This window comes from Takifugu rubripes, chromosome 8 (genome assembly GCF_901000725.2).
Source record: "Takifugu rubripes chromosome 8, fTakRub1.2, whole genome shotgun sequence".
In the NCBI taxonomy this organism is placed as follows: domain Eukaryota; kingdom Metazoa; phylum Chordata; class Actinopteri; order Tetraodontiformes; family Tetraodontidae; genus Takifugu; species Takifugu rubripes.
Genome location: NC_042292.1, coordinates 7,433,573 through 7,459,660, shown reverse-complemented (window position 1 = coordinate 7,459,660; position 26,088 = coordinate 7,433,573). Strand labels below are relative to the sequence as shown.

Genomic DNA, 26,088 nt, shown 5'->3' with positions numbered 1-26,088 from the left:
TCCCATGTGGCCCCTGTGACGACGGAAAAATGATTGAGAGGATATTTTTGAGTGGATCCTTGAAATTTCCCATCTGGTTCACTTTCCACTCTCATAACTTCAGATTGCGAGGCGGCGGGGATCTATCGCCGCCTCCCCGCGTGACCACGTGAGCGTTCAAAAATCCTCTGGTGCTCGTGTCTATATGAGGATAGAGCGAGCTTTGGGGGAGGGGGATTTGGGCTGATTGCAAATGGAATGCTGACTGTCAGAGGAGTGTTGGAGTTGTGGAGATGATGTAAAACCCTCCCAGCCCCCCTCTTTGCCTGCCTCGCTGTCCCAAATCAGGTTGAACGCAGAGTTTAAGGACAACTTTCGAAATGAACACATCATTAATAATAAAATGAGACCTGTGGCTTCCTGCCGGGCCAGGAGAGAGAGCTAAAACTGTCGTGATAGCTGCGGGCCAATAAAGAGCCGCGTGTCACGCTAGGCTCGGGACGCTGCCAGCATCAGACACGTAGCACATTACTTCAGCGTAATTACCCTGCTTTTGGGGGCACATGTCAGAAGGATGTAACGCCGAAGCGAGACAAGGCTCTGCACTCGCGCTGAGGATGCGCGCCGCCGCCTCAGGCTACGCATTACACGCCGGCGAGGCCGCGTGGTGGTTCCACATTCGCTGCCGCAAGAACAAATGTTTAGCTATCAGATGATGTTGGTAGCACCAGCGCCGCGTCTCATATACAACACTTAAGAGCTGCTTGAATGGAACTGTCTCCATGGCAACACCTGTGACATGACCGATTTAGAGCTCGCAGCGGTCGAGATGAGTTTAAATCCCAATTTGTGATACGATGAAATCACAGCAGGAAGCTCCAACGGCTTAAGAAGCTAGAAGTTCTTGTAATGTGGGCAGGCGGACGGGCTTCAGCTCAGGGTCGGGACAGATCTGCAGGTCAAACCGATTAACAGCGCTCACTTTTTCTTGGAAGGGCCTTTGACCGGCGGGGGTTGTTGGGAGGGGCCGCCTTTCTCCACCGAGTTACCGCGGCGACAGCTCTGCTCTGCGGAGGCGGGGGAGGAGGACGAGTCAGACCGGGCCGCTTCGCAGACCACCTGGAAGCCCTGAGACTGAGACGGACAGACGGGCAGTAAAGACTGATGTTGGCGTTCTGACACAGGCAAACCACACACGCGCTGTCACACGACTGGGCTCGAATGAATATAAGCAGCCGCACTCTGGGGGGGGGGGGGGGCATAAATCCAGCCTGAGCATGTTCAAATGTCTAATACATGTCTCACCATGGGACCTGGGTTAGCGGACCCACCGGGGCTGCACTGGTTGTTCACTGGGGAGTTCCTCTTTGCTGTCGAGAGAGCAGATAACAAATTAATTACGATCAAACTGGTCCATGCCGACATCTTCAGAGTGCAGCCCCCCCATCCCTCCCCCCACCTGTCACAATGTTTCTGATGGGTTTGATGAGCAAGGTGAAGGCGGGGATGTCGGGCTGGCGGTGCTCCCACATGGGCTGCCATATCACTAAACCGCTGGCCAGACGGAAGTTCAGATCTGACTCCTGGGGGGGGGGGGGGGAGCACAAGGTAGCATAAAACAGAAGAAACTTACAATCATCTGCTCTGTGTCCAATGAAATGGCCGCTGGGGCTCTGACCTTTATTCGGTGAATGAGCGGCGCGAAGAGGAAAACGAACAGCTCCACCGTGGCCATGCTCTTGTTGAACAGTTTAGCTCGAGCGTTCTCATCCTCCTCCAACAGGGAGCTGCCGTGCTGCGGGCCCGACCCCCCCAGGGCGGAAGAGCCGGCGCAGGAACCCAGAGGAGCCCCTGGGGATGAGCCCTGGTTCCCCACAGGCTGGAGGAAGGCGCTGCTGCTGCTGCTGCCCCCCGCGGACCAGCCGTGGCCCAGGCTGGGCTCGTGGTTGCACTCGTGCGCCGCCTCCAGCAGCATCCAGTGCAGCGTGTGGAGCAGCTTGGTCTCAGCCACGCCCAGCTTGTCCTGGTGCCCTGTCAAATGTCCACATGGGACATCAGGACTTTTCACTTCAATGTAGCACCAATGCTAGACGAGTGACAGGACCCGTGTGCCTTTACCCAGTTTGTTCCTGTTCGACAGCAGGATGGAGGTGCAGTGGAGGACATGGGGCAGGGCCGCTTGGACCAGTTCCCAGCGGGAGATGCTCTGGATGGCCTCTGACAGCTCCGGCGACAGCCCGTGGAGCTTGTTCTCCACCAGCACTCGCTCAAAGGACTGAAGGACAGAGAGGAAGAAGACATCAGGCAGGAACTGAGGGCTCTTTCTTCCAGCAGCTAAGTGCACCACACTGCCCCAAGCGTGGCAAAGCCTGTGGGACAGACAGGGGCAGGTCTGTTTCCACCCAGCAGAGCCTGGAAAACATCATTATGGATATAAATTTATCATGGGAGGAAGTGCGTGTGTATGTGTATGGGGGAAGGGGGGGGTAATTTTCTAAATGAAAAATCCCAGTGAACCCACCAGTGCAGGCGCGTGAAGGTGACACCAGATTACAGGATTATTCTGTACTCCCAAAATGATCATCGAACTCACCACACAGGACGCCTCATACTGTTTCCCCAACTTCGGACGCAGAAATGCACTAAAAAAAGAAAAGAGAAGAAAAGAAAGCGAGAGAAGAAAGGAGGACGGATCAGATCTCCGGTGACACCAGTTTGGTTTACAGGTGACATCACGCGTTCCGCATCCAGTCAAAGATGATGAACACCCTCCTCCTTTGAAAGTGACACGATCGCACGCATCTTTTCGCGCATCTTTTCGCGCGTCGGGCGGTTTTTGACGTGCGTTTTGCCCGTTTTCCGCCCGCTGAGACAAACACCTGTTATCAATCTAGTGAATGACGCCAAACCTGGTCTGCCGCCACAGGAAGGTCTGGATGGGGAACGGGATTCCTTTCCCGCACTCCGGCTCGTTCTCGTCCAGGCTTTTCCTCTTCACCATCTTGGCCGGACCTGCGTGACCGGCTGCGCGGCGGCGGCGGCGGCTGCTGGCTGTGCGCAGGTGACCAGCGAGCACCGCTCACGACATGATTGGCTTCGTCCTGCGTAAAATGGCTGCAAGTGTTGGCGGTAATAGAGAGAGATGGGAAATGAGAGGGAGAGAGAGAGCGCAGGGGGTGGGGGTGGAGGGAGAAGGAGATGCCGCTCTGGTTTCTGCGCCTCCCTCACTGGACAGCCACAGATGATCGGCGTCCTGAAGCTGGGGAGATGCGCCGCTTAAAGACGCAGTGTGATCCAACAAGCGGCCCGGCCCAGATGTTCTCCTCACCCAGCCCCTCCTGCTCCTTCCAGCTTCCTTCAGATTTCCCAGGATACGGCACTAAAACGCTGCGCCTGACTCAAACAGGGGCAGAAATGTGTCCAGATGGCGCATCCGCATAATCCCCCATTAGAATATCAACAGGTTGCCGTCAGGCAAGTGGATCAGGTGAACCGGAAATGGCCACGTCTGGCCCCCACCGCTGGGGACGGGCTGGTGCGGTGTGGAAACGGAATGTTTTATTGATTTAGTTATTGATCGAGAATATACTTAGCTCATCAAAATATATATAATATTAAGAATTATTAAGAATTATTTAACCATCCCGTTGAAGCCAGTCCACTCTGTCCCACTATTGTGAGTCTTTTTAGCCGAGTCATCAAATAAAATATCAAATCTAGAAAATACTAATGAGGGGAAGTGGCATTTACCTTAATTCTGCTAATACTGTCCATTTAAGAATGGCCAGATTATTAACAACAAACCCCTGCATGTAGCAGGCCAACAAGTTAGCATCTTAGCTTTGCACCTGGTTCTGAAACAGTGTCCATCACAAGTGCCACCATGTGTTGTGTTGTTGTGTTGTGCGCGCCTGTGAGAAGTCATGCGACGCGCGTCAGTTTTTAGAATCTTTATTTCTGTTGTCGCCACCCTGTGGGAGTATTTGTCATCGTATACGTCTCAAACATCGGAAAGGTGCGCACACATCTACACGGGTTTCTTTTCTTTTAAATACACTTACACAGGCAAAAGGAGTTGGGGGGGGGTGAGGAAGCACAGAAATACACGGGTGAGCTGAAGGCTGAAGGTTCACAACGCTGAGCAGAGAATATTCTAGCACAGTTGTTTTTTTTTTTATCTAACAGCTTTAAATCGAAGGTTATTTCTCACCTTTCAGTGGCACCGAAGGGCCACGACGCTCCGCCACTGGAATGTCTTAAAATAAAGTTCCCGCGCTATTGAAAACTAACGCACTCACAAGTTCAACACACTCAACTCTGGGGAAACACACTAAAATGGACAGAACACAAGCCAGCGGTACAAAAAGGCTGAGTTTGGACCTTTTCCAGTCAAAGTGTCTGTGACCAGAATGCACAATCCACTATTTTCTCAGTTTACCATTTTAAATGATCTATTTCTTTAACTTAGCTTTTAGTTACTTTAGCCAAAAATTAACCATAAACACAAGAAACATTTTAAAAATCCTCAGAAGTATCATCTGTTGTTAGTCCAGCGGTATTTCACACATTAAGAAGACAAAAACTTTTTTTTGGATAACTTTTATCATATTTGTTGTAACTTGCTGCTGTTTTGTCCATTTGTGCATTTCCTTAACTTGCTCTCGCTCTCAGTACCACTAAACACGTGCTCTGAACGCCATTTTAAATGGGTGCCAGTTATTCTCCAAACTAGATCTGGCGTAGCTATAATAAAGTTGCCATGCCAACAGAACAGCAGGGTTGCAGCCAAATAAAAAAAAAAGACTGAACGTATAAAAACAAAAAGAGCAGCCCACTAGCTTGCGTGAAACGGAGAAAAGAGAAAATCTAGATAAAAATGTGACGCCTTTAACGCTGGATTCGTCAAAGCTGCAGCGGTTATAGGTGGGGAAGTGCTAATAAGCCACTGCAGCCACAGGAAACATACAAAACTGGAACTTTCACTACACTGACAGAGTCAAAGAAGACGTCATTTGTCCAACGATTCAGCACACACAGGGAAACAGGCAGATTATAACCAACAGAATGGGAGTTGAAGCTTCTGACAGGATGACCGTTAGCTTACACGCTCGTCAGTCTTGTCGGGTACATGAAGACTCGTGGAGACTAGCGAGACTTCAGTACCCTGTTATGTTTGAATGCCCAATTCAAGCCTCAATCAACCTTCATCCAAGCAGATGTGTGATGGTTGTTTACACTATTAAAAAAGGTGTACAATCATAAAACAGTCAACTCAACTCGGTCCCGACACAACCAAAAAAAAAAAAATTCCACATCTGAGTGAAAAGAAAACAGGAAATTGAGACAGAAGAGGGACGGTTCCAGAGTAATTCCATTTCTTTTGATCCCATCGGAGGGGTTGTTGACAGATGAAGCTACGGGTGTTGGTGGGGTCACGGTGACTGATGGGGACACGGAGCCGTGGAAGTCGGGTATTCTGCTGTGTGCTCATAACCCCTGCTTGGCCAGAGCGGCGGTGACGTCCTGGGCCAGCGTGGAGAGCTGCGGCGACTCCAGCAGGTTGATGCTGCCGGTGGAAGACAGGTGAGGGGAGGTGCCTCCCGTCCCCACCCCAGGAGAGTGGGTGACCACGATTTCAGCGCCATGGTCCACCCGAGCTTTGGCCACTTCCCGGAACATCAGCTTGTGGTTCTCAATCTGCGGGAGACGAGTGAAGGGTCAGGACAACGGTCACCCGGCACGTTTGTCAGCCTTTTCCTCACCATGACATTCCCTCCTCCGGGGGTGTGGCTGACGTTCGACAGGGAGCCCACCTTGGCGTGAGCCTTATCTTTAAAGTCCACCTTCGCGTTCTCGATGCGCACGTTGCCTCCACCTGAGGACAAGAAGACCATCAACCCTCAGTCGCCACGGTGATCCCAAAGACTGCTTCATTTTAGCAACTTCAAGGCAACTCGTTTTGGCGGGAATTTCAAACACATTTCCAGCGAATACAAAAGATGAATTACAAAGAGATGTTGGGGGTAGCTAAGCTAAGCTAACTGATCTTGTTGCTTGATTATTTTCAGCTTCATACAGAATAAGAACAAGTCTGCATCTGTAAATACGTGTGACGGGGGCTGCTCGTACCAGGCCTGTGGTGGATGTTGGACATGGAGCCACATTTGGAGGTGACGTGGCTTATGTCAACCTTCTTGGTCTGGATCTGGACCTGTGGGCAAAAGCACAAAAGGTGGCATTAAAACACACACGTCGGCACACGAGGGACACCTTCATGAGTCCACCACTCACGTTTCCGCCTCCTGGTGTGTGCTGGAGTTTGTCCAAGGAGCCACATTTAGCCTGAATGTGACTAAAGTCCAGTTTGACGCTCGGAATCATGACCTGGGAACGAGAGCGGCACCGAGTTAAGAGTCATACCAGGAAACAGCGGATGGCTGGAGGCGGGAGGAGTAATCCAGTCAAAATGTCCCAGTTTTTAAACCCACGATCTTTGGGGAAAAATATAAATCTGAGCCTTTCGTTGATGGACTTCTAATGCAGGGATAAGAGAGCACAAGCTACACTTTTAGGGCTGTAATCCTGCTGATTCTTACGTTAAAGTGTAAGAACCAAAGTGACTCGAGAGGGAGCAGAAACGTCCAACTCCCCCCAAGCTGATGGCAGTCAGATGAACAAATAAAAGAAGAGCGAGGCTGAGCTGAGAGCAGAGAGGACAGGAGGAAGAGAGAGAGAAAAGGCGTACATACATTGCCTCCTTTGGGCGAGTGCCTCAGATTATCCATGGAGCCGCACTTTGAGTGAACATGACTGAAGTCCAGCTTCTCGTGCAAAATTTGAACCTAAAACAAAATCGAATCCAAGAAAAAAGAAAATCTAGATGTGCCTCCGTTGGTGTGAAAGGTGACTTTTACAAGCATTACAGGTAACAGCCATTCACAGGACGCTAACACGATGCTACCATGATGCTAAAATGAGGTTCCTGATGTCAAAAACCTGTTCAATGATCTGTTTAAGCTCGTCAAACGTGGATATTGATGTTTGAAGCAGCGCCTACAAGAACATGCGTGTTGGTTGAGAAAAGAAATCAAATGTCCCGTCCATCCGTCCATCCGTCCATCCCAGCGGAGGTCCAGGGAAGCAGCATTGATCCCCGGAGTGTCCAATCCAGCCCGGCTTCACCTGGATTACCTTCTTTCACCTGAATCCATCCAATTTTCCCCCTCAGTACACATTCCTCTGAGTGGCTGCAGCAGCAGCAGCAGCAAGGTCAACCAAGGTCAACCCATCCACAATAAATCCAGGGAGGATCCGGTCTGAGTGATCCAGCCTGCCTGATCTTTTCTACGTTTCTGGCTGGATTGACAGAGAACACCCTACATCTCTGGTGTGTGCATTCATATTTTATCATACTTGCCTGAACCGTAGTGTCTAATTTAAGTTGTGGGAACCGAGATTTGTATGTATTTTCTGTCTCCGATAGATCTCCGTGCTGCCTGAAGCCCGCCCCTCCGCCTGCGCCGCTCGGCTTCATTAAAAATGTCTGCCCCCATGTCACATTTCTCCCCAAAGAGGATAAATGAGCTGGCAAAAGTGACAATTACCAGCTTTGTCCTCGATGCATCACTGGGGTTAATTAAACGTCTCTCTTCTGTTCTGCTCCACAATCCTTCACACTGTCTGTTGCCTTGGAGACAGCATTAAAAGAGAGCAAACTGCTGATCTCTTACCCCCACCCCCCCGTTTGAGAGGCAAAAACCATCAGGAAGTGAGGTGATGTGTTCTCCTGCTTCTGTCCTTGTGTCCCCCTTCTCAATAAATAATTCCTGTTAGTAATTATTAATACACAACAGTCGTGATGGGGGAAATACTAAACAGCTGGAATCTTCTCAGAAAGAGAAGATAAAATAAGATCAGACTTTATTTGTCACTCAATGAGGAAAGTGGCAAAGAGCTTTCGGTACGCTCGCACCTCATTGAGAAGCCAGTGAGGAGTTGAGGTGAGGAGAAAGAAGACAGAAGGAAAGTCAGAAAGACGGGCCAGAGGGGGGGCAATGACGGAGATGACAGCAGACAGGGGGAGGACAGCAGAGGCAGGGGGAGGACAGCAGAGGCAGGGGGAGGACAGCAGAGGCAGGGTTACAGGCAGCCTGGAAATCACATCGCCCTGTTTTCATTTCTGATGATTTCATTCTGAAATAACTAAACTAAACAAGTACGGTTCTTCAAGTTATTTATAGATTTGTTACGACCTATTATTAAAACAAGACATTTGTTTTCTTTTAGTAATATGTACAATGACCTTTACTCCCTCTAGAGGTAGAACGCAGGAACTGCACATTCCCATTTAATATTCTCAGTTGTCAAAAAACCATTCACAGCATCAGGGTCACCTGTCCGCCTTTCGGCTGGTGCTTCAGGTTGCTGGTGGAGCCGATCTTGGACTTTACATTCTTCAGGTCAGGCAGGGGCTGATTGAGAACCTTCAGCTGCCGCTGGACAGAGGAAGGTGACTTGGGTGGGGTTCGGATCACTGCCACCTTCTTCTCCTGGAGGACACTGAAGGACTTTGGTGTGTGGCTGCCGGGCGTGCGGGAGCCGGGGCTGCGGCAGGAGTAGCTGGGGGGCGTACCAGGTGTGATGGCAGAAGCGGGGGTGGAGGCACCGCTGCGGAGGGATCGGGATTCTGTACCTTTAACGGAAAAGAGACGACAACGATGAGACAACGTTGAAGAAAACCATTCCTGGGACCACGTGAAGGACAGAAATGGGGGCGTGTGATCCTTCATCGGAGACTGATGAGGATGATAAGGACACAAAGACTCATGGGACCATAAACTCCGCAAACACACAGAACAAACAGCACACGCAGGTGGCTGTGTTCATCCAGCCTGCCGGCTTGTTGCTAGGAGACGGGTGCAGAGACAACGGGAATGAGTTATCAATGTCCTGAGGAGCAACCTGGATCCCACCTCTTCCTCTGACATTGATTTAACATTTTTTAATGAATGTAGCTCAGCTGTAAAACTATATCCTTTATGACCAGACTTTTTAAATCCCACTCTAGACACTCAGCAAAATGAGTTGGTGATCACTCCTAAACTACTGTTGGACAAAGATGCCACGTAATCATGAGGACGGCATGAAGGGGACGGCGAGCAGCTACCGCGTGATCTACCTGCTATACCAGGAGTTCTCCCAGACCTGCTGTCGGCTCTGGACTGGAATGCTATTTGGAAAGAAAAAAAAATGGAGGAAGCAGAGAAAAGCAGGGGACGGGAGGGTGCACGTTACCAATGATTAAAAAAGGGACTGGGGAAAATTAACTGCAAGCTTGTGACTCTGCAAACATGTGCTGATGGCGTGTGGTTGCAGTCTTACAGGTTGGCCGGGAGGGGGTGCTGTTGTCTTCTTGTTCAGCAGCTGGTATGTGGCGTGTCAGAGACTTGGCCGGCCTGGGCAAGGACGACCTCTTCTCCGGGCTGCGGTATGTTCGCTCCTGCATCCAAAACACACTGACGTGTCAATACATCAGGCCCGTTCGGAAGCAGCGGCCATCTTTCCAGCTGACCTATCGATCCCCGCTTTACCTTCTCTGCCAATTTGTTTGGCAGAGGGGGGTGACGGAAACATGCAGATGAGGGGCGAGCCTCAATGAGCTCCGCCTCCATAGCGGGGATCCGTTTAATACTACAGGCAGAGCCTGGCCGGGGGGGATGGGTTTCGGCTGCCCGGCGCTGGACTGCCATCTTTAACAGAAAGGCCCGCGTGGGGCTCTGACAGGAGGCATGCAGGTGAGGATGATGGGATACGGAGGTGAAGAAGACATAAAGAGGAAGAGGACATGAAATGCACCGATTCAGACAACATGTTTCATTCATTTTTCTTTTTTTTTTCTTTGGCGTGTTTTAGAATCATTGGCAACATTCTGACACACCTTAAAGCCAATTTCATGATAAAGGGAAGTCATTCAAATAAAATGATTTTCACCAAAAAGGGTAAAGAACACAATCAGGATGAGATGGGGCACAGAAATGTGGATGTGAAGATCCCTATGCTCTCCTCTGTTGCTCATATTTGATGCTAAAACACTGTCTACCAGCTCTTGATCACTTTTGTACTCACAGATGTTCTCTGTCGAGACTGAGGCGAGAAAAGAGCGAAGGCATGCAAGACAAAACATTAGCATGCACGCAGAGAGACATAAACGTGCACAATGCAACCCCCTGACTCAACACAGAAATCTGAGAAAGGAATCACTTACAGTGGTCCTCTCCCTGGACTGGTGGGCCACGCTGAGAGGCTGGTGGCTCTCCATACCTGGAAAACAAAACTGCTTATGTAGTGACATAAGTCAACCAACAGGGGGGAGGGTGACGCGAGAGTTCCACATACAGCACACAAACAAACCCCCATAAATGCCCTCAGAGGTGCCCAGAGTTCAAAGTGAGACACAAATTTCACACCAGCGGACAAACAAAAGGCAGAGAAGGAACGCGTTGATGAGTTGATCAGTGGATAAACAAACACAAGCATGGAGACAGGCTGGGGGGACTCCGCCGCTTCATCAGCGCAACCAAACACACAGTTTCTCAAATTAAAAGCCAAATAAATGAATCCTTACGTATGGGGAAGCAGCACACGATGTTTGCCAGCTACATTGCACCTGCTTGATTCTCTGAGCCATCAATAGAGGGAGAGCAATGACCAGTGTCAACTTTTGCTGTTTCTCGCCACAACGCCGCCACAAATTGTTTCAGCTTTGACTGAATTTCCGGGTTCGAATCCCAGATTGGCCTCGAGGGAGTTAAAAAGTGGTTGCACTCTCTCTATCCACAGCACCGACTCCTGGCAATTGGTGTTCACCTGTGGCCTTGCGTCTAGCAGAGGCGTGAAGTAGAGCAGGCCGAGGGTGTCTGGCCGCCACTTTGCCTACAATCTTTCGAGACGGGGAACGACTTTGGAGGGCTGACACCTTATTCTGATCAGCCCTCCTCGCTCCGACTAGCAAAGAGGAGAAAAGGCATTATACCAACATGAAAACAATCCCAGCTCAATGTAGCGTGAAGAATGCATAAGCGGAACCTTTTTTCTTCTTCGGGTCCTCTTTCGGGTGGTGGCCAGTTCCTTTGCGGAACACTTTGACCTCTGTCGTGCCTGTGGGGGCCCTTCCTCTACCGGGGGCCCGTTTATTGGGTCTGTCTGACACAGGTGGACTGACAGGAGGCGGTGTCTGAGGAAGGACTTCCATTTGCTCAGTCATGATACTTTTGTCATCATCTGCAGTGGAGAGGGAAGCGCTATGCCAAGTGCCAAGTGCACAACAACTGTTTGTAAAAATGCAGATTTAGTATGCTAAGAAACCTCCTCCGTGACAGGAATGTCTATTAAAAGTGACTTTGGACCTTTTTATGATCTCCTAGGCGATGTTCTGTGAATATGCTAATGCTAACAGTTTAAGGTTAGCTTGACTTATCCAGTCAATAAATGACATGTCAAATGCAAAAATATAAATTGGACCATTTTATTTTAATAAAAATCATAGCAATCAGCTGTTTGTGTTCACTACTTTTGGGTATATTGGTAAGTTTTACGAGCTCTGGGTACCTTGTGAGTCCATCCAGCCACTGTCTGTCCCTATGCAGGACACGTCCTGGGCGGTCTCAGTGTTATCCGCCTCATCAGACTGGCAGAGCACATCAGAGGTTTGGTTCATCTCTTCACCTATCTCCACATCTCTGTCCACCTCGTCCTCCACTTTCGACTTTTCCGTTTGGTCTCCCACTGCTAGTTTTTCCTCTCTTATGCTTTCAGCGCTGGTACCTTCGACCGACTGATCGTGATCAGAACATGGAGATAAGTGTGAACTATCTGTTGCGGGTTCGCCATCCTCACCGGTGTGGGAGCTGTGACTCCATTCATCTCCCGACTTTGGGTCATATTCCCTCATCGATTCACCTACCGTCAGCTTCACCGGCCCCTTCTCAGTATCTCGGCTCTGACCCATCTGTACTTGTTCTTTACTGTGACCCGCTGCAGGGTCCTCCATGATCTCTTGAGGTTCTTCTGCCATTTCAACATCATCTTCATCGACTTCTTCCTCCACCTGTGCTTGAGGGATAACAATGACTGTGGGGGACGCGAGGGGCTTCGGGGAAAAGATATCTGGAGTCATCTCCTCTGCCTGGATTTGTGTTTCTTTATGGGAATCGTCAGTAACCGTTGCTGCAAATCTTTTCTCTGCATGTTGGGACATCGTGTTTTCTGGGCTCTCTGGAGCCGTTTGTGACTCATCCGTCTTTTCACCCTCATGATCCTCGACCTCTCGCAAGACATCCATCTTTGTCTTCTCTGCAATCATTTCCGACCCTCCGTCGTTTGGTGACTTTGGAGCCGTGGGAGTTGGGGGAGCTTTGTTTCCAGTTTCGTTGAAGGTGAAGGAAGTGTCTGGGGGTATAGGGGAAGCCTCTCTGGAGGGGTCTTTTTCAATATCTACCTCCGGAATGGCTTGGATCTTGAGGTCACCTGGCAGACCAATCTCCAAACGTAATTCCGTCAGTCTGTCTTTGGAAGAAGTTACTGGGATTCTGAGGCGATCGGGTTTTATCCCAACTGGAACGGCCTTTTCAAGCATGAGGGAGGACTTCACCGGGGAATCTTTCTTTTCAAAGATCAACTTTTGAGAGCTCTCATGAGTCACTCCTTCCTGTTGTAGTTCCACGTTCTTTGGCTCAACTTCCTTGGCCCCAAGTTCCCTTCGGACTGGATGCAGACAGTCCACAGGAGAGGGAGAGGGTGCGGCATCAGCAGGAGAAGGCATTGGCCCAGAGTAATCACTGAAGATCCAGTCGCCCAGTTCCTCAAGCTGGTTATTCCGCCCCAATCCCGATGCATCGTCACTCAAAACAAGACTGGTCAAGGAGCTCTCTGACAGTCCGGAGACATTAGATGGCATGGATTTCCGTCGCAGGTGGTCAAGCTCCCTCCTCTCCAAAGATGGCCGAGGCAGCGCTCCTGCCAAATCTAACATCTCAGGAAGAGTGGCCAAATCTTCGACACCAGAGCTGTAGTTATCGGGCAGTAACGGGGCTTCTGAACCGTTGCCGGATTTTTCAGATATCTCAGTGCTTGTTGGGGTGACTGAGACAGCTGGAAGAAGCTGGTGTTGGCTGGTCAAAGACGGTGTTTGAGCTTCGTCAAAGCTCCCTCGGAGTGGAAGAAGCCTCTCTGAGGAGGCTGTAGGATTTGCTCCAGTCGTCTGTCCTGCCGATAACCCCACAGTAATGTTTAAGGAGAGGCTTCTTTGTGCCCTGGCTCTTTTATCAGGCTGGTCATCGACCTTCTGGCAAACACTCCCCTGTAATTCCTCTCCTTCATAATATCTCTGGGCTAACTCCTCTTCGTGACTCTTCAAAGTCGTCTTAAAGGAGATTTTTGATCCTGTACCAGGTTCTAAATATGTATCTGATGGGACTTCCAGGTCAGCGATACATTTTGGACTTGACTTGGAAGACTGCTCTGTTTTTTCTCTATTGTCGTGCCTTGGAAGATCACCTTCTTCAGATTTCTCTTTGCTTTCATCCATCATCCCTGTTGACTTACTTGTCAATGTCACCCCCACCTTTTCTTTGACCTTAATGACTTCAGTTGGATTTTTCCCAATGGCTGCTTGTGCTACAGTGCTTCTGTTCTGGTGTCCCTGGGCGTTTGAAGAGGTTTTACACAATTCATTTTCCTTCAAAGAACCAGAGATGGGTCCAACCGAGGAAGCAAGCTCTGTAACGTCAGTGGCTGCTCCTTGGAGTACCAGTTGCTTCTGATGGGCCACCTGAGGTTCATCTTCTCTCTTAGCAGGCTCCCGTAACGCCTCGTTGCCAGATTCTTCTGGTTGGGCTGTGTGTTTGAAGGATACTGTACAACCTTGAGTTGAGTCACATGAGCCAAACTCTTTCTTCAAACATCCACCAAAGCTAGACAGATACAGTCAAGCTAAAGCCTTCCACACCAGTAGCAAAACACGCGGCGGCGTCTGTCGTAGCGGCCCACATCAGCGCAGGGTTAACTGTAGCATCTACGATAGCGGAGAGGTGGGTGGGGTCGCATGATATTGGATGATGGAGGGAAAAAATCTTAAACAGTTGTGTTCCTATTGACAAAATTGGTCGCTAATTGTGAAAAAAAAAGCTTGATTTCAGGTGATCACTGTGACTTCTTTACTGGAACACGTGCCCAATGGAGGAGGCCACAATGCTATTAACAATAGGAAAACAGAGTAAGCTTTCCAACGATGGTGGGATGGAATGAAACCTACAATGAGACACAAATGATGTGGCTAGAAGGCACATACTCGAGCAGTGTGTAAAGCAAGTCTCACACAAACACGTGCAGCCCTCGGGTCTACAAAGCTGGGCGGTTGAGACGGCGGCGTCTGCAGCTGCAGTGTAGCTGGCAATACACAAAGTGCACAAATGATCAACTTCAAAGCAGTTGATCGATTCAAACGTCACTCTGAGGGAAAGCAAATGAAAGAGAAAAACAAATAAAAAGCTGGAAAACAAACCAGAAGGGCCATGTGGTGCCATTTTGCAGATGGTATTTTCAAGAATGGAAGCAGAAGCAATAAAGCTGCAGCGAAGCCGGAGCTGCACTGCTGAAGGAAACTGAGCAGAAGACTCCAGCAGGTCTCTGGTAGAGGGGAGATTCCACACACTTAGAAACATCACACACCTTTGAGGGATGGGCTGTGCTCACTTCCTCCATTGAGGGCCTCAGGGGTCTGGGCCTGTTGGCAGCCCAAATCCTGGGGCCCTGTTAAATAATCTGCTTGCTCTAAGAGAGAGTCTCCTGGCTCTTCACGCGGCACCTCCTCCTCCGGAGCCTCATCCTGCCGCTGACAACTGACAACTTCAACTTTGGCGTCTTGGGGCGCGGACGGTCGACACACGGATGAGACGAGGACAACGGATGAGTCACAAGATGGAGATGAGTGAGACGCAAACAACACAAAATCTAATCCCACAGGAGTTTAATGATTTTTCCTTTTTTTTTTTTTACAAAAGCCAGAACTTTTACTGAACAGAACTTTAGTAGCATGCACTGGGACTCCAGACATAATCAGAATTATCTGGACACAAAGTGGTGAAAGAACAATCTTGTAGCTTTCAATAGGAAAAAGTGCGTTATAGAATATTTGTCTGTCCAGATACTTCTGGGTCCGACTGCTAACATGTTTTGGTGATTGCATGCTGCATACAAGGAGCTGAAGGGCTGGAACAAAGGGTTAAAATATAAAATTAGGAGCAGAGGAGGAGAAAAACAAGATGATGAGGTGAGGATGTGTGGGAAAGGGCGGCAGTGGCAGGTTATGTGCTGTGGCCTAGAGTGAGGACGATGTTAGCGTAGCCTCGTAGCCGGTTCCGTGTGTTAGATATCACTGAGTGTGTGTATATCAGACAAGAAGAGAATCGGAGAGTGCTGCTCATGCTGCAGGAGAGCCGGCGTGCAAAAGGGACAAACGTTAAACCCCAGCAAGGCTCACAGAGTTTTCTCATCATGCGCGAGGCTACGACTTTTCTGATTCTCTAAGTGAAAGATTGGATTGTAGCGAGCCTCACAACCATTCACACTCCTGCACCCAGCGGCGGGAGTGGTCCGGGGTGTGTGTAGGTGTACCTGGTGCCATGGGCCCAGTCTGCTCAGCGGATGGTGAGGGGGGAGGGGAGGGAGGCAAATTTGCTGAGTCATCCACTGCGAAGGGAGAGAGAGAGAGAGAGAGAGAGCAGGAAGACAAGACGTGGATGGGAGGAAGGACACAGTAATGCTCACAGGGTGTGTGTATGGAGCCTAATCCCATGTTTCTATTGAATTTGACCCTCACCTCAGAGGGCCGAACATGAGATGATGTTTCCAAATACACAAAACCTGGATTTTGTGGAAGCTCTAAAATTCCACATTGGAATTTCTTAAGGACCGGATCTGTTTGTCCCCACTGAAGCGTGAACCAGCTGAACCCATTCAAGTGCCTTTTGGGTGTATTGAATGTCCCGGTCTGACCACGAATCACTTCCACCCGCAGCTGGGGACCCAGCAACGTGGTCAAACATGTACTGACACGCACGAGCGCTCGTAACTCTGTGAACGCACGCCGTGTTCATACCTGTGGCTCCAGGATGTGCGGCCGCACCGCCGTGGTATCCGTTCTCCCTGTAGGCGGAGCCATAGGCCGAGTAGCCGTTCTCGCCGTTCTCTTGGCCGTTTGAAGACCAGTGCTCATCTGGCTGCCGAGCGTCTGCCATGGCGACCTGCTGGGACACCGGGGAGTGGACGGGCCACCTGTCTGGGGGGGACACGACCAGAGTTGCGTCAGAATGTGCACAGGAAGGAAGCGGAGGACCTGGTCTGACACAGATGAGATGCAGTTCTCAAACCAAACACCAGAGGGAGGAAGATGCTGCATTTTAGCAGCAAAGGTTCTGCCTTTGTCTCTGCATCTGTTTGTCCAGACAGGAAGGACTGAATTTCACAATTTACTGTGATGCAGTCCACATATTGGGGCGTGACATCATCACTTCAGAAAACAGCTTAAAAGCCAACAAACGAGCCATAATATACAGCTAACATTTACAGAATGAATGAATGAACGTGTATTAATGTGTCGTGGATTGTATGTCTAGCCCTTAGAGGACATCAAAAAGACAAACCAGGACGATGCCACCATCAGCACATCAAAGCAATAAGACAGGAGACAAAGACATGGAAGCCCCTTATCTTATTGTGAAGAAGAACATGTGATCACACCCTTCACTCCACTCAATGCCGATAAGAGGGTTGTTACCACGGCAACTGGCACAGGTCCAGCAGATGGCTCTGACAGGTTTCCCTGGTTAAAACAGGATAGCGGCCCGCAGCTACGAAGCAGTGAGGCGGCACCTGTTAGCATCAGCGCGACGCCTTGAAAACTGCGTTTTCATCCGTGAGGATGGCGAATCAAAGCTCAAACCCGTTGAACCTGGGCAGCCTTGGTGTTCAACATGCTATTCACGGAGAAGCTGATGGTCTCGCTGCCTGTCTGGCTGCTCCTCATCCGTTTTCCCCGCAGCGCCGCTTCACGTCGGCTCACTTAGTTTTCCAGCAAAGACGTTTGCAGACAGTGAGGCAGAGCTGCTGAGACGGAGAAGCAGCCCCGAGGAGAGTCTGATGCCAGCTGTTGCTAAGGAAGAAAACTGGTGCTCTGGCGGTCAGACTGCGCTAACGGTGCTTTAGCATTCAAAAACGCCGCCCCTGCCTGCCGACTTTGCCTTCAACCATCACTGCTGTCGTGAATTCTTTGTTTCCAGGAAGTGTGCGTAACGTTGGATGCACACCATCATGCTTGATTTGTCTGGGTTTCATTCAAACTCCAGCAGCCACCTTTTCCTTTTTTTTTGCCAGATTTGGACTCATTTATGAACAATACAAGGTTGCCCTGATTAGCTGCTCCCGTTTTGCTCATTCCCACCACATTCCCAGCACGCCCTGTAGGTGGAATGAGGTGTAAAAATAAAAGGCTGACAGCATTTAGCCTCGAACTTCTCAGCGTGAACGATAGAAGCGTCTTAATCCTGAAGGGGTTAAATCAGCTGCAGGAGGAGTCAGCGAGCGGCTCTCAAACCCCATCACATCTTGGAATTGATGGCTCGAATTGAAAACGCCGCTTTCGAGAAGAAGGTGTGGCGGGAGGCTCGAGGCTCTCCTGTCTTCACGCTGTTCTTCCATCATCGTGTCCTCCCAATACCCCTGAAACGCCACCTTTCTACCCCCACATCCCCCCTTTCACTCTCCACCTCAGCCCATATCCCTAATCTCAACCCGCCCTCCCTGTCTGCACCCCAGGCCGCCGCCACCAACACCATCCTCAACCTCCTATCTGGGTCACTTATCACGCCTTCATGGAGCGCCACTCACATCGGAATGTCACCATCCATTTAGGAGGGAGGATGGAATCTCTGGCAGCCCGGCTCAGTAGGCCAACCTGGCCTTAATCCCCTGTGTGTGCGCGCTAATAAACCTTTGTGTCGCCATGCCGAACTTGGGTCCAACATATGCGAGGGGTGCGTTGGTGACACACTAAACCAGCAGCCCGGAGGACGCCCAAGGTGGCCCTGACCCGCCAATAAACCCAGAACCCAGCAGCTTCATCCCGCAGCAGCAGACGGCGGATTATGATCTGCTGACTCGGCGTGACGTGCGGGATTGAAGCAAAAACAAGCGATCGCGGCTAAGCGCGAACGACGGCAAATGCAAACTTGACGAACAAAGACACACAAACATGTGAGCGAGCACAGAAAGGATACCGGCAGATTAAATACCATATTATCTGTAGAACGGGAGCACCACAATTGTGGGACAATGTGAATCTAAATCTGTTTGGAACTCTGTAGTGGATGATTTGGGTGATTTTTAGAGCAGGTTATCAGCCAGGAAAGAAGGAATAAAGGTTGAGTTTAAATCAAAGCGAAGGCCGAGTTCTAACTATTTATTCCCTCCCGCCAGCGCCTGCATGTACGCTTTCCCTTCAGTTTAGCTTCAGCCTCCGATCTGATCAGAAGAGTCGATGCTTCCTGGCACATCAGCCAACCCCACGGTGATGTCACTGTTCCCATGGTGATAAGGAAGGGGGGGGCGGGGTGGATGCGCAGGGACGACTTTGACCACGTTGTGGATGGATCCTGAAATAGGTCAGCGGATCCTCTGGGCTCAGCCCCCCGGGAGTTCTGCTGGTAGCGGCACTGACACGAATGGATACGGGCCATTTGTGACCATCAATACGCCGACGAATACGATCTATTCATGCCTGCACAGGACTATGATGCTGTCATAACAAAAACACCTAAAAATAACAATGAAAAAAACTTTTTTTAAACTAGATTTGGAGTGAACAACGGGGAGAAAGCAATGTAGTGTAGTCGAACATGTTTAGAACTATTTTATTTTATATTTCACGAGAAGCTTTGGCCCCACACTAAAAACATGCACGACACCAGTCCAAACAATCGCCCCCTCTGGGTTCCCACATGTTGTGGAGGTTTGCTCGCTCTCCCCTGCATATCTTTGAACAGCTATGCTAATCATCTGGCTGAGTGCAACCACTTACATCGACTCCCCGGGGGCCCGATGAGTCATGGGAAAAGTGAGTGTGAATGTCGTAGTAGAGGAGTAGAATTCGTGGACGCTTGTGCACCAGCTGGCCTCAATCCCAACATCTTTGTTGTCATTTTTTTCACGTAAGATTTGCCCAAATTCTGACTGACCGTATTAATAGATGCAGAGTTTTGGTTTTGGTCAGAAAAATAAGGATCCCTTTGTGATGCCAAACAGGACCAGGCGCTAAAGGACAGCTTACTGCATCAGCTGGCGGGGCTAATGGTTCTGATCCGATAATGGGTTTTAAACACGCTCTCCAAAAAAGTTGGAATGAGCATTACAGCTCATTTCCCTTCGACTCATTGCTTCTGTGGACAACAAGCTAATGCTAATTATCAAAGCCCTGGTTTAAATAACCAATAATTTGCTGATGTTTGTTGGCATCCATTATCTGAAATGATGCTGTTGTGTAGCTTTTGAGATCACTTTGTTGTGCTGGGCTACACTGTGTTAACTGATACGTATAAAGCTAACGCCGCCGAGGCTACGATCTCTGTGGTTTAAAGACGACCAGGGTCACATCTCTGTGACCTATGTTATTGTGTTATAACACATTAGCTTACATCAAATCATGTTTTTTGCAGCGTAGCGAAACTGCTAACACAAGAATCAGCACTTCTTTTTTAACAACTTACCTACACTGAAAAGGATTCTTCAGTTATGGATGACACAGGTGAATCCCAAGTCAGCCTTTTTCTCAAACCTGCACAAAAGACAGAAGAAGAGCAAATGCTAACATCAATGAGGTTATTAGCCAATATCCAAGGCACATCTAATTACTTTTAATAGCAATTAAAAAGAAACAACAAAACTCTTTCCAGTATTTTTATTTAGACACAGAAGCTTAGCTCTGTCACCTGGATTAATGCTAACCTCAGTGGGGCCTCGTCTCCTTTAAGATGAAGCTGATGAGCTTAACACAACAACAAAGGAAAACCTAATCTACTCGGAGTCTGTGCACGAGCATGCGCACGTGCAAAAACACACAAATCCCACCAGATTATGTAATGCATTTCAAATTCTTCCTTGTCTTTAGTCTAAATTGTTGATTGAACCAAAAGGGAGAATACTCTCGCACCTTTCAAATGAGTCAATTTCCATTTCCCTCTCATTTATTTTCATGTCTTTTTATTATCTTTGCAGCAAACCTAGACTACAAATCTGTGCAAGTCCCACGTAGAGCAAACCTGACTACAAAGTTTGTCGAGTTTTGGTTTTTATATATACAGTAGAATTGGGGAAATATTTAATGTAAATTCGCTTCTAAATAACAAATTCGTTTTTTACACTTGAACAAAACAAAGTGGATTTTTGCTTTATTGGTAAATCGACCGTGGAGATTAAAGTAAATCCAAACAGAAATCAAAGTTTGGGAAACAAGGCCGTGTCATCTGCGTGCCAGCTCGACGGCCTCGGACGCTGATCTGTTTTTAAGATTTGTCGAGCTCTGGGATTGGTCGGCTGGGACCGAGCCAGCGGATGAGCCGAGTCGGCCGTGAAGAAAGGCAGACGAGAGCGTTCGGAGACCATCGGGAGGTTAAAGGGAAAAAAGGGAAGAGAAGCATCCTGTTAACATTAAACAATGTGACCGTCGGGGGGTTCTGGTGCCAAAAGGGACCCTGCTAGAACAGGAAGGAGGCTGATTTATGGAGAGTGGAGAGAAAAGAGGGTCCAGGACGAGATCCAGAGGGAGCCAGTACTGAGTGTTTATTACATTGTTATTAGCATCAATGCCTCAGTAATAATCAAACAGTAAACCGTCTCGCCAATTTACTATCAGAGGAAAAGTTATTACTGTTGAAATATTTATGAATTTGAGCAATTTGTTCTTTGCTTGAAAAAAGTCCAAATGGGGGCTTGAACACTGGTGCACAGAAATAAATCCTTTGATCTTCATGTGGAAAGCCTTTGATCATGAAATAAAAAGAGAAAGAAGGAAAAACGGAACCATAGAGGAGCTTTTTTTTGTCTTCTGTTCCTCCTCAAACAGAAAAAGAAAAGGATAGGAAGCAAAAACAGATGTATATTTCCCCCGAAAAGTCAGCTGGACGAGAACAGACACTGTGGCAGCAAGACGCCTCTGTCCTCACGCAAGCTGTCAGTAAATCATTTTCTGATAATTAGACACAAAATCAGGGAAAATCACTGCGTTTGGTTCTGAGAGCAAATTAGTTCCACCTCTTATCTAATCCCTGAAGTCATTAGTGCGACGACAACACACAACTGATGTTCTATTTTTGCAGTCTTATCAGGAGAACGTCCAACTTAACGGACAAACAGTCAGCTCAGGCTCGGACAAACACACAGATTTGTCCCTTGAAGGCAAGAAGACAACTTAGGAAGCTTTTCTTTTGGTTCTTCGGCCTCTTGACCTCCCGGGAGGACAGAGGCCAAATAGGCCAAACAGAAGCTGATGGAGGAGGAGGAGGAGGAAGGGAAGAGTCAAAAGGAAGGGAGGAAGGAGGTCAGAGGCCAGGCTAATCCACAGATTTGACTTCATCAACAGAGCCGACGCCGGCAGGAAATGAATCTTAATCTGGTTGAGCTAAAAGGAACAAAAAGATCTTCACGAATGAGGCAACTTTAAGGAAAACAAGGAGACCCCTGGGAACACAGGCTGATGCTGTTATTTTTGCCCTGCAAGACAGAATTCAGGGGGCAGAATAAAGGGCTGCAGATAAATAAATGTTTCTGAGTGTCAGAATCAGATGGGCTTGAATTTTGTTTTAAAGGAAAAAGGGAAACTTAATCCAGAAATAAGAGACAACATGAGGCGTCTTAAACATGTCTTGTAACGTGACCTGTGAGCTGACACTGGTCCATGCTCTATAAACTGGGACCAGGTGCTGGTCGCCCCCCCCCCCCCCCCCCCCCCCCCCCCCCGGCGACAGCTGCACTGGTCGGGTGGGAGCTCACAAGCGTTCAGGGGCCGCTCAGTTGCCGAAGCATCATGTGCATATTCATCCTTCAACGTGACGGATGAGACGGTAAGAAACGGACCCTAATCTGTGGAAACTGTGATGGTGACTGCAGCTGGTAAAGTCTGCCGTTCTGGTGATTCCTGGGGATGGGGGGGGTTACAGTTTGGTAAATATTTGTAGTTTTATCCGGTTTGTCAGATTTAAGCTTGTTTGTGAAACAATTGCTGGGCCAAGCCTGGAACCTTGTGGAATTCCAGACGTTCATTTTTTCTTTACCAGAATGCAGTTACAGGGAGGGGCCACCGGGGGCTCCCCCGAGGGCCAATCAGGTCACACTCACACAGGAAGTAGACGGCATAGATTTATCATGGCCAACAAGGGAGGATGGAGTTTTAGGGCTAATGTTCATGATGAAAACCACATCGTACCGGGCAGGAACATCCTGTACAAACTGTACCGCGGGTAATAACAGTGTAATTACAGACTAAATGACCGAAAAACCAAAGTGAACCAAACCATCTGGTAAATTCATTCTTTAAGCTTTCTCCTAACATGCATCACAAACTCTCCTGTAGTGGAATCTTCGGCGTCCAAGGACCCCATCTTTGAATTTCAAGGCCTCTCATTCCTCAACTCAAGGTGACAGTTTTCAGAAACAAGAGTTGAGAGATCTCAGAGAATATTCCTTATCCGAGTCCTTCAGGTTCGGCCACGAAGCGAGCTGAATGTCCCTTCAGAGGAGGCCTCTGCCCACCTCCTGCACCTGGGAGGGCGTGAAGAGGGAGTTTAATCACAACAATAAACAGAATAAGACCCTAAATTCACCCACAATGGCTCCATAATTCAGAAAAATACGAGTGGCCACACGCAACAGTTTAAAATGACTCATTACACAGAGGGGTGGAGGGTGAAGGTGCCTGTCCTTCCTCCTGTCACTCAAAGTTCCCTCCCAGGGAGAGACAGCCTGCCTCAGAGGTGCCAGACAGACGAAAATGGACACAGATGAGGGGGGGTTGGAGGGTAGGTGGGCTGTCGACATCAGTGATGATGTTAGTATCAACAGCCAGTGAGAGGATGTGGGATCCAGTTCTGATAGTGGGAGGCAAAAGGAAAGGTAGTAGGTTGAGACGATAACATTTTCAGGGTCTGACACCAAATTCGATGTTTTTGAGACCAACTTCTATGTTTTTGCTCAGCAGCAAAGGTTGCCAGACGTCCATGATCATCGTTATCTGTCCGGCCAGTGGTTTTTAGTGTTTACGCCACCTAACCTAAACTTGCAGCTAATGTACAGACCAAATGGTAGCAAAGGATAAATGAATACATAAAAAGTAAATTGATCTTAAACCACCATGTCTGAATTTGTGTTTTGTGAAGCTACAGTGTATTCGACTCAGTTATTAGCCAGTTATTATTATACCGTCACACTCAACGGATCCTCTGTCACCACTGAATTACTGTTTATTTTTTCACTTGTTTATGGAGCTTTTTCAGCTCTTTTACCACCATAACCTCAAAGTTCAGGGTGGGTTTTAATAAAACTTTATTTTCGGTTTGAGTATAACCCAGTAAAGAAGCAGATGCCTTTGATTTTGCTGGGTTTTGTAGTTGCAGGACTCAGTTCAAAGGACCAATTGACAGTTATGCATCCGAACGAGTTGCTTCTCCGCCCACTCTGGAATGTGATGTTATCATAAAGCTGGATTACTGGAGGAATGTAGCCATTTCTTAACTCGTTAATGTGAGCTTCGGCGATGGTGGCGTGAAGTGTAAGAAAAACAAATTGGAAGAAAGCCCAGGAAAATGTGCCAGCATGCTCAGGCCTCCGCTGCCATGCCAGCTCCAATCTGTCAAAATCCCAAGAAATTTGACTAAAAATGATGCTGTTTCTGACAAAAGCAGCCTGGTGATACTACAGTCACAGCAGGGACAGAGAACTCTGGGTGAACCGTCCTTCGCCGCCGGCTGATTCTCCAGCCGTGTCTAGACGGGCAACACCGCGGACACCAAAGGCCACCAAAGCCCAGCGCCACCGCCGAAGCCCATCACAACAAGTCAGTCAGCAGCATGCGTCTAGTCTGGACATCCTTCGTCGTGATAAAAATCAGCTGCGGGGGGTCTTACCAGGCGAGGTCAGGCGGGCTGTCGTCCTCTAAAAGGGTGCGGTTTGGGGACGGGGGACACGGCAGCTTCTGCAGAGAGAGGAGACACCAGACCCTGAGACGGAGCCAGAAAAAGCAGTCGTCCAGGCGGAGAGACGCTCACGGACGTCTGATGCGTTTCACCCCGGCGAGCAGAAACCAGCGAGCACGCCCCCTCCCTCCTTCCTCTGCTGGTTTACCTACTGGTGGGGGGATGGGGGATGGGGGGGTGGATGTCTGAGCACCGATATACGTGTGCACGTCCCACAGTGAGTGTCTGAAATGGATACGAGGCTCATCCCCCGTCCTGTGGGATTCATCTCCATCCACAATGATCTCTGCATCCTCAATGAAGGACTGCATTAACTGGCAGCCCCGGCACCGTCTCTTGATGGGGTGGGGGGGGGGGGGCTTCCCCCTCCCGGATGAAGGCTGAATAATCGCTTTGTGCTGGTGCTCATTTGCAGGCATGGCCGACTGCAGCAGCGGTACTGGCACAAAGGCGGAGAGGGCGAATGAGGGGAGGGAGACTGCAGAGGCCAGAGGAGCGACACAACCCGGCGGTGCAACGCCAGATATTCGGAGTCGTGCGTCCACGATTCTCCGATCCATTATCCACCTTTTTGTTGCTGCAGCTTAGCCAAGGTGTCGTTTTCTCCAACCGTCAAGTCTTCCAGATTTGGAAGCTTCCCCCGGAGCCGTCCCAAGCCTCTGAACCTCTTATTTATGAATGAAACAAATTAGCCCATTACAGGAAACCAGTATGCCCAGTCTGATTGGAGACACTCCCTTACAGCAGTGCCAAAACCTCAGAGAGACCTCAGGGGCTGTTGTGAGGCTGGATCACAGAGGATCCATCAAACGCTGCCCAAAACCACTCCAGAAATTAGAGGCAGAGACGGAAGAGAGCAGCCCAGCCGTGCACCCACATCACATCGTCTCCTGGTCCCATTAGCTTCTGGAGGTGGAAGCTGGAGACGCCAACCACCGTCGGGCAGCGGGTCAAGTTTAATGAGCGCAAACGAGGCCTCTGCAAACAATCCTGGCGTCCAAATGAAATCACTTCCAAACCCAGGTGATTGTTCCAGGCAGCAGCGCTGAAGGAGGAGGTTTGGAAAGACAAAGAGAGGAAGGCGAAGACGGAGAGTGGACGGTCCTGTCATCACCAGCTGCCTTTCAGGAGGCCGTCGCTCGGCTCTGATTAAAGAGCGAGGCTGGAGCTGCAGAAGGAACCAGCGCAGACACCGCCTGGTCCCCCTGCAGCCTCCGCTCCCGCAGCAGCAGGAACCGGTTTCACAAACCAGATTCATACGTGATGTTTATCTTCTGTTTTCTTTACATCCACGCAAACACTGCAGGATGCTGCGCGACTGCTTCGCTGAGCTACAGCTGAGCTACAGCGTCAGTCAGGTTTGACTGACTGGTCACATCTGAGCTGCCTGTCCAGCCTGTTGGACGACCAGGACCACCTCTCTGGAGGTGCAGGCTGATCGCCGCAGCCACCTGCTCCCAGCACGGACACTGGGCCGCCGCCAATTCCATCGCACGGGGATTAGCTGAGCGGCTCATCGTCTGCTGCTGCCTAATCCCGCCCGCAGCCCCTTATCCCAATTTTATAACTGATCGAAACATTTCTCCAGCTGAAGAACTCTGAAGAACTTTATTTTTGAGCGCTTCTAGCTCAGAGAGGACAGAGCAGCACTCGGACACACACTGATTGTGGTTATAGACTAAGAGGATTGTTTTGAGGCTGCAGTGATATAATGCTATTATGCTAATTAGAAACGCCGAAGGGAACTGAGGAATTTGTCAAACGAAAAACATTGGACGCAAAATTTACACAGAAGGTCGCCAAGCTCATCCTA

General features: G+C 49.3%; 2 protein-coding genes across 28 annotated transcripts in view; both read right to left on the bottom strand.

The window, feature by feature from the left end:
- unc80 (unc-80 homolog (C. elegans)) overlaps window positions 1-3,503 on the bottom strand; it is a 29,532-nt gene extending 26,029 nt beyond the window's left edge. For 11 of the 17 annotated variants that reach the window (XM_029840211.1, XM_029840213.1, XM_029840220.1 and 8 more), the window contains exons 1-7: window positions 2,889-3,501; window positions 2,573-2,621; window positions 2,098-2,254; window positions 1,658-2,010; window positions 1,439-1,562; window positions 1,285-1,349; window positions 962-1,113 (exon numbers count right to left, since the gene is read on the bottom strand). In XM_029840211.1, coding sequence (XP_029696071.1) covers window positions 962-1,113; window positions 1,285-1,349; window positions 1,439-1,562; window positions 1,658-2,010; window positions 2,098-2,254; window positions 2,573-2,621; window positions 2,889-2,980 — 992 coding nt within the window. In that variant the 5' untranslated portion in view covers window positions 2,981-3,501. Of the gene's footprint in view, window positions 1-961; window positions 1,114-1,284; window positions 1,350-1,438; window positions 1,563-1,657; window positions 2,011-2,097; window positions 2,255-2,572; window positions 2,622-2,888 lie in introns of all 17 variants that reach the window. The other 6 variants (XM_029840216.1, XM_029840214.1, XM_029840224.1 and 3 more) reach the window with 3 other exon arrangements.
- A 411-nt stretch (window positions 3,504-3,914) lies between these two features.
- Window positions 3,915-26,088, bottom strand: part of LOC101075053 (microtubule-associated protein tau-like) — a 32,369-nt gene continuing 10,195 nt past the window's right edge. Inside the window, exons 2-19 of one of the 11 annotated variants that reach the window (XM_029840236.1) lie at window positions 24,207-24,274; window positions 19,797-19,864; window positions 16,136-16,315; window positions 15,652-15,726; window positions 14,707-14,898; window positions 11,942-13,872; window positions 11,587-11,812; window positions 11,065-11,259; window positions 10,846-10,983; window positions 10,244-10,299; window positions 9,361-9,478; window positions 9,158-9,208; window positions 8,373-8,671; window positions 6,729-6,821; window positions 6,271-6,363; window positions 6,109-6,190; window positions 5,742-5,854; window positions 3,915-5,676 (exon numbers count right to left, since the gene is read on the bottom strand). In XM_029840236.1, coding sequence (XP_029696096.1) covers window positions 5,467-5,676; window positions 5,742-5,854; window positions 6,109-6,190; window positions 6,271-6,363; window positions 6,729-6,821; window positions 8,373-8,671; window positions 9,158-9,208; window positions 9,361-9,478; window positions 10,244-10,299; window positions 10,846-10,983; window positions 11,065-11,259; window positions 11,587-11,812; window positions 11,942-13,872; window positions 14,707-14,898; window positions 15,652-15,726; window positions 16,136-16,274 — 4,011 coding nt within the window. In that variant the 5' untranslated portion in view covers window positions 16,275-16,315; window positions 19,797-19,864; window positions 24,207-24,274 and the 3' untranslated portion in view covers window positions 3,915-5,466. Of the gene's footprint in view, window positions 5,677-5,741; window positions 5,855-6,108; window positions 6,191-6,270; window positions 6,364-6,728; window positions 6,822-8,372; window positions 8,672-9,157; window positions 9,209-9,360; window positions 9,479-10,243; window positions 10,300-10,845; window positions 10,984-11,064; window positions 11,260-11,586; window positions 13,891-14,706; window positions 14,899-15,651; window positions 15,727-16,135; window positions 16,316-16,813; window positions 17,199-19,796; window positions 19,865-24,206; window positions 24,275-26,088 lie in introns of those variants that run through there. The other 10 variants (XM_029840229.1, XM_029840231.1, XM_029840235.1 and 7 more) reach the window with 10 other exon arrangements.